The sequence below is a fragment of the Clytia hemisphaerica genome, unplaced genomic scaffold (genome assembly GCF_902728285.1).
Source record: "Clytia hemisphaerica strain Z4C2 unplaced genomic scaffold, Clytia hemisphaerica genome assembly, whole genome shotgun sequence".
NCBI classification, from domain to species: Eukaryota; Metazoa; Cnidaria; class Hydrozoa; order Leptothecata; family Clytiidae; genus Clytia; species Clytia hemisphaerica.
Window position 1 is genome coordinate 523565 of NW_027104420.1, and position 7576 is coordinate 531140.

The following is a 7576-nucleotide window of genomic DNA, read 5'->3' on the forward strand; positions in this document are numbered from 1 at the left end:
GCTTCAGATCCGCCGACAAAAATTCTTAATCGATTAGAATAGTGAAGAAGAAAGTGTTAGTGGCCAGTTTTGTTTTTTATACCGCGTTAAAATACTGATCAAATATAATTTCCAAGTGAAAAACAAGGAATCGAGGGGATTTTCCTCAAAAAACTGCTAAGCACGTTTGTTTTTTTATAAGATTATCCAAAATTATTGAAGCCTTTGGATGTTTTTAACTTTTTTGGGTTTTGAGCCTAAAAATGTTCTAAACATGTTCTTATCTTAATCAATTTTTTACCATTTTTACCCTTTTTCCTAAGGAATCGAGTGTTTTTGAGTCCATAAAGCCTTAAAATGTTCTTAACTTGTTCTTAACATTTTGGCCGTCGAAGCCTTATGCTCTTATATAGTTTGTTCATATAAAATACGTGTACATTCTTAATTACTTGGCCAATTTAACCATGAATAATCTTATAAAGTACATTATAAGAATAAAAAGCCTGCTGTCGTATGTACCATTTTTACCCTTTTTCCTAAGGAATCGAGTGTTTTAGAATCCATAAAGCCTTAAAATGTTCTTAACTTGTCCTTAACATTTTGACCGTCGAAGCCATATGTTTTTATATAGTTTGTTCTTACAAAAAAAACGTGTAGTTCAGAAAAAATCTTAATTTTAGCTTTTATGTTTAGAACATAATCCCAAAATTACAGAATTGTTCTCTTCATGCAGAACTATCATTATTGGACTTACCGAACATTTTTTTAACCACCGTGAATTCAAAAGACTTGCTACCATTGGCTACAAGCAAAACCTTCGCTGATTTTGGATGAATTTTTGGAGTACACGTTTTTTTTTTATTAGAACACTTAAAATTTGGCTGAGCCTGGATGTGCTTATTTTTTTAGCAATTTTCAGCCTAAATTGTTCTTAGATGCGTTCTTAAATCTTCAGACTACTCTAAATCGACAATATCATGCAAAATACTTGTATTTGATATTCAAGATATTTCCCTTTTACCTCAATCACGAAGTTTTTGATTGACATTTCTCTGTTGATATTTCTTTGTGATTTTACACAATGAAAGAACTTTACCCCTCTTTAATTAAAATTAGGTGCAAAATTAAAACATTTCTAAGTAACCCAACAGTTTTGGATGGGCATATATTTCACGGTGATAAACTGTTACTTTTTCCTTTTGCCAAAGCATGTTTAATAGATTGTTCTCGGGCTGTTCTTTATTGCTTCAGATTTTTGTTTTACAGAGCCTTCTTTAACGGATTATAAGTGCTGACTGTGGCAACAGAATGTTTCCTTTTTTCGGGTAAAAATTTCTTTAAAAACACCTTATCAAAACCTTAACATTCCTCTCTGACTAACTCGTCCCTAACAAAGGCTGTAGATATTTCCTTTGGATTGACGAGGATAATTTCCATATAGGCTGTTTTTGGATGAGCTAAGGTAAAAATATTAAGATGTTAATCAGATCATTCTGAAATCTATGAAAAAAGTTCACCTTGAAGAGTTAAGACGATTCTTTCACTGTCAGTATCAGGTTTCCGTTACTTTACTGCACGACCAATGGTACCTCCATTACTTTCACCGGTACTTTGACATTTCTTCTATCTTTCCGATGGGATGAAACAAATCTATATCTTCTGCTGATTAATGGTGACACTGAAACATGTGTCTAGGTTGCCTAAAAGCGGAAAAACGAAAGAATACACTCTTCTCGAGATGCATAAATTTATTGTTGTCCTCGTTTTCAAACAAATTTCATTGCTATGAAAATATACATTTAAACCAAGTTAAATTCCCAAAAGGGTACTCTAAAACAAAAGTACTTGAAATTCAAAATGTCTCATGAGGTGTAAACAACACAATCATCATTGTGAATATGTAATTTTATAGCAATGAAATCTGTTTGAAAACGAGGACAACAATAAATTTATGCATCTCGAGAAGAGTGTATTCATGAATTGGTGTATTTAAAAGATTTTTCAATTGGAAAATCTGAAATATATGTGAAAAAGTTTGAATTGTTGCCATTTTTTTCATGGATGTTACCCTGGTTTTTCAGCATAAAGTACTTTGGTAAATCAGTGGGTAGACAGCATTCGACAAAATAAAAAGAAAAGAAGGAAAACAATTCTATACTCACTGAAAAAAATGTCTACCTTTAAGAATGACGTTGTAGGCTGGCATGCTTCAAAATCAATGGTCAAATAAGCCAATAATATTAGTTTCATTATTTTCATTTTGTTTTTTTGCTGAAATGAAAACTATAAACCATTACATTTGAGCCTGACATACATATTGCCTTTCAATGAGGGCATTTTTGACTTGTTGTTGAATATTTACAAATCAATGGAAATAAATCAATTGTAAATTTATATGGTTAAAGCTTCTTTACAGAACTTCTTAATCTGGAAAGTTTTTCAAAATTTTCAACCGTCAGACCAGGCTTTTTCTATCCTTTGTAGATTATGTATTCAGATTCATCAAGTAAATTGAAGCAAAATATATCCCCTAAAGTTTCCCAGTTTCCCGGGCTATGTATGAGATATAAGAAAGAAAATCTCAACAATAATTTTGTTTCATTTTTATTTATTTCAAAATAATTAAGAATTTTTCTAACCTATAAGTATGTGTATGTGTAAAAATTTTAATTTGTAAAAAAAATTAATAATGACTTTGTAATAATAACTAAAGTAAAAAAATGAGTAGAAAATTTCTTGCTCATCAACATAAAAATGGGTAAAATTCGTAAAAATTAATCAAAAATCATAAATTTTTATTTGGTTTGTTAACCACCTTGGGCACACTCTGAAAGCTACTTACTGAGAGGAGAGTAATATTAAAATTCCAATCAAGGGCAATCAAGGGCAATCAAATATTGTATATGTTATATATTAAATAATTATCACAATTTATTACATTATGCATGTATAAAATTTTTAAGCATCATTTTTGGAATAAAATATCATAAAATTTAAAGGCTTTTTTCTGACTTTGAAAACATTATTACCCTTCAAAGTCTCTCGAATATTAAACGCCCCTCCTTAAAGGAAAAGTTTTCAATAAACGCACCCTCAAATAAACGTTAGGGAAAATCATATCGAAGAAAACTTTAATAATTGAATTATTTCAGTACTCAAACAGTAAAATGAATAATTTGAGCTGAAAGATATCGAAAAGGCTAAGCAAGGTTCCCTTATTAAAGTGACCTAGGTTGAAGATTATTCAATAAACGCCCAGGGCGTTTATTCGAAGGAATACGATAACCATGGTAGTATGGATTCTTCAAGCTGAATCAATGCATTCTTATAATCAAAATCTGAGAGAAATACATTAAAACTGTCACTTTACGAATGGGAGGACCTTAAAATTAGTCACTAACTCTTTGGGTCCTGCTACGATTTACAAATGTCGTATTACAAAAAAAACAGAATGAAAAATCAATATCTACTTTTAAAAATTCAAATTTAATGTTAATTCCTAGGTTTAATCTTAAGCATTGGACCGTTCTCACAGCCATGAGTCAAATCAAAAGTTTCCTTCAATTCACTTTCATCTTGAAGTGAAATCAACTCTAAATGTTTCACCAAATGGAAGACCGCTGCTTTCAACTCACTGAGTGCAAATTTTTGACCGATGCAATTACGAGGACCAGCTGAAAAAGGAACGTAGAGGAACGGATTTCGTTTGCTTTGCTTGTCAAAGGTTTCAAACCGTTCAGGATTGAAAGTTAGTGGATCCTCCCAGACATCAGGATTCCGATTCATAGCAACGATATCAATAACCAAAGTACAGTCGGGGAAAACTTTACCACCAAGCACAGTCCCATCTGCTATTTGTCGACCGAATCTTGTGATTGCTGGATGCAGACGTAATGATTCTTTCACAACTAAATCCAGGTAAGGCAATTCTTTAAAATCTTCCATTTGCAATTTTTTATCTTTCTCAAAACGGATTATTTCATTGTAGAGCTTTTCTTGTACTCTCTGGTTCCTTCCCAGACAGTACAAAGTCCACGCAAGTGATGTCGAGGTTGTCTCGTATCCGGCATTGACAAAGGTATTGACTTCGTTAAGGATCCCATCGACATCAATATCACCTTTTTCGTAAGAATCTAACAAAGTATCGATGAAAATCCTTCGTTTAGTATGTTTCATCTCTTCAGCTTTGTCAGGATTCCGTTGAACTTCGATCCGTTTTTCAATGACTTCTTTAACAAATGCAGTAATTTCTTTAAACGCAGCATAGAAAGCTTTGCCATCAGCTGTCATCGAATAAAGCCAATCGTTTTTCATCAAAGGATTAAGTTGTCGTCGAAATAAAACATGAATGAGTCTTTCGTACATTTTCTTGAATCTTCCACTTGAGGTTTCCTCGATTGAGAGATTAATCCCCATCGAAGTTTCACAAATAATACTCAACGAAAACGGTTTAGTGATATCAAAAGCGTTAAAAGATTCATCTTTCTCGTGAAACTTTTTCAACATTTCAATCAATTCCAAAGTCCGATTTTCCATGATGGAAACGAACTCGTTCAAAATTTCAAAATGAAAAGCAGGCGTAATCATTCGTCGACGCTTTTTCCATAAATCTCCAGTGCTTGTCACTAAACCATTACCAAGGAATTTCTCAAGAATCCAATACCCTTGTCCTTTATCTAAATACTTTTGACTGGATAACAAGTCTTCCCAGACTTTTAAATCCATTGATAACAATATACGATCTAGTAATAAATAAACGCCGTAAGTCCCTTTAGATTCTCGATACCAACCATCCTTGAGCTCATGATATTTCTTACGATTTTGTAAAACAAAGACATGTCCAATCAAAGGTAGCCCACCAGGAAGATAGTAAATCCAACCTTTGTCAGTCCATTTCACACGAAGCCAAGAAAAAACCAAATATGACGCCAATATGACAAAGATCGATCCGAGAATTGTCAAAAACATTTTTATTATGTTTAACCTGGGGTTATCTCCTTTTCACCTTGTAATTTTATATTTTCGTCATTTTTTCCCTAAAATTGAGAAAACAGCCTTACAGAAAAGCTCTCCGTAATACGTATCCTTGTTAAATATGCAGAAAATTCAGGACCTTGAAGATCAATTAAAATAACTACCAACTTTTGGAACAATCGAGTTGTAAAAGAGCAGTGTTTGCTAAGACTGAAATCAATAGACAGAAACTTTCGGTGGTAATTTCCAGTGTTTCCAGCTATATGATAGGACATGTCAGCCAAAGAAAAATACTTTAGAAATCAATTCACCAAATTAGTAGTTTAATTTTCTTTGTTAGGTTAGTTCTATTAAAACAAAAATTAAATTTTATTAAAATCTTGGTAAGGTTATCTACTTTCGAGGTTTCACTTTCATCATTGGCCCGTTCTCACAGCCATGAATCAAGTCCAATGTCTCTATCAATTCACTTTCATCTTGAAGAGAGATGAACTCTAAATGTTTCACCAAATGAAAGACCGCTGCTTTCAACTCACTGAGTGCAAATTTTTGTCCGATGCAATTACGAGGACCAGCTGAGAAAGGGACGAAAAGAAATGGGTTTCGTTTATTGCCTTTCAATTTAAAATCTTCAAACCGTTCAGGATTGAAAGTTAGTGGATCTTCCCATACTTCAGGATTTCGATTCATTTCAATAAGATCAATTATTAGCGTACAATAAGGGAAAACTTTTCCTCCGAGAAGAGTACCATCGGGAATGCGTCGGCTGAAACGTGGAACCGCAGGATGTAAACGTAACGATTCTTTAATTACGAGATCAAGATAAGGTAATTCCTTAAAGTCTTCCATTTGCAATTTTTTATCTTTCTCAAAACGGATTATTTCATTGTAGAGCTTTTCTTGTACTCTCTGGTTCCTTCCCAGACAGTACAAAGTCCACGCAAGAGATGTCGAGGTTGTCTCGTAGCCTGCATTGACAAAGGTATTGACTTCGTTAAGGATCCCATCCACATCAATGTCACCTTTCTCATACGAATTTAACAAAGAATCGATAAAAATCCTACGTTTAGTGTGTGTCATTTCTCCAGCTTTGTCAGGATTTCGTCGAACTTCGATTCGCTTTTCAATAATTTCTTTAACGAAGGATGCAATGTCAGCATAAGTCGCGTTAAAAGCTTTCCCATTGCTTGTAAGAGAATATATCCAATCATTTTTCATCAAAGGATTTAAACATCTCTTGAATAGAATTCTGAATAGCCGCTCATACAGTTTCTTAAATCGACCATCGGAGGTTTCTTCAATGGTTAAATCGATCCCCATCGAAGTTTCACAAATAATACTCAACGAAAACGGTTTAGTGATATCAAAAGCGTTAAAAGATTCATCTTTCTCGTGAAACTTTTTCAACATTTCAATCAATTCCAAAGTCCGATTTTCCATGATGGAAACAAACTCGTTCAAAATTTCAAAATGAAAAGCAGGGATAATCATTCGTCGACGCTTTTTCCATAAATCTCCAGTGCTTGTCACTAAGCCATTACCAAGGAATTTCTCAAGAATCCAATACCCTTGTCCTTTATCTAGATACTTTTGACTAGAAAGCATATCTTCCCACACTTTCAAATCAATAGAGAGTATTATTCTCTGAAAGAGAAAATAAACACCGTACGTCCCTTTAGATTTGCGATACCAAGTGTCTTTGAGCTTGTGATATTTCTTTCGATCTTGTAGCAACAATAAATGACCAATTACAGGTAGTGCGCCTTGTGGGTAATAAATCCAGTCTTTGTCACTCCATTTCATGCGAAGCCAAGAATAAAACAAAAATGACACCAATAGGATGAATAGTGTTCCCAAAATACTGATAAACATCTTTGTGTTTATTATTCAAAAAACATTTCAACAAATATTTTTCAGCATAAGCTTTTCGTTTTATTAAAAAACATCATCAGTGCATATACAAGTAAAACGTTCAAAATAAAATGTGAATGTTGACCTACATCGAGCAAAGAATATTGCATCAGATTTTTCAATGGAAAAGGAAATTGTAGTTGATAAGTTTGAAAGAGCTGGTTTCCCTTCAAGATTTGTAGCAAGTGTTGTTAAGATTTTTCGTGAAAAAGAGCAGAATGATATAATCATACCCGAAAACATGTTCGAATTACCCAAAAAGTTTGTTGCCGTAAACATTCCGTTCTGCCAGAAAAATGAAGAACTTTCGAAAAAGTTTATGGAAAAGTTTCACAGCTTCACAAATGAAAAATTTCGTCTCATGATAAAATGGCAAACAAGGAAAGTTAAAAGTTTGTTTAAAGTCAAAAGTCAAAATCCTCACCCATCTTGTAAAATTTATTTCGGCGAATGCAGCTGTGGTGAGACATATGTGGGGGAAACTGTTCGAAATGTTGAAATTAGATGGGCCGAGCATGATTCATCAAACGGAAAATCTGAACCGTCAAAACACTTGAAAAGTAACAATGACCACGCATTTACTTGGAAAATTCTCTCATCAGCTCCAAAGCATACCCGAGAGAGAAAGAATCTTGAAGCTTCAATTATAGCAATTAAAAACCCGTCATTAAACAATCAAATTGAAACGAAAATTTTACAACTTTTTAGACAT

The 7576-nt window shown here is 33.3% G+C and overlaps 2 protein-coding genes across 2 annotated transcripts; both read right to left on the minus strand.

The window, feature by feature from the left end:
• Positions 1-2590: 2590 nt before the first annotated feature.
• LOC136820331 (cytochrome P450 4V2-like) lies at positions 2591-5159 on the minus strand. Its single transcript, XM_067076526.1, has one exon. The coding sequence runs from the start codon at positions 4945-4947 to the stop codon at positions 3472-3474; it is 1476 nt and encodes a 491-aa protein (XP_066932627.1). The 5' UTR covers positions 4948-5159; the 3' UTR covers positions 2591-3471.
• A 96-nt stretch (positions 5160-5255) lies between these two features.
• On the minus strand, positions 5256-6832 carry LOC136820329 (cytochrome P450 4V2-like). Its single transcript, XM_067076524.1, has one exon. It carries the CDS (start codon positions 6823-6825, stop codon positions 5347-5349), a length of 1479 nt encoding a protein of 492 aa, XP_066932625.1. The 5' UTR covers positions 6826-6832; the 3' UTR covers positions 5256-5346.
• Between the last annotated feature and the right edge of the window lie 744 nt (positions 6833-7576).

Bases quoted from the DNA above. Each gene is read 5' to 3' on its own strand.
- LOC136820331 (XM_067076526.1), bottom strand. From the start codon at position 4,947: ATGTTTTTGACAATTCTCGGATCGATCTTTGTCATATTGGCGTCATAT.
- LOC136820329 (XM_067076524.1), bottom strand. From the start codon at position 6,825: ATGTTTATCAGTATTTTGGGAACACTATTCATCCTATTGGTGTCATTT.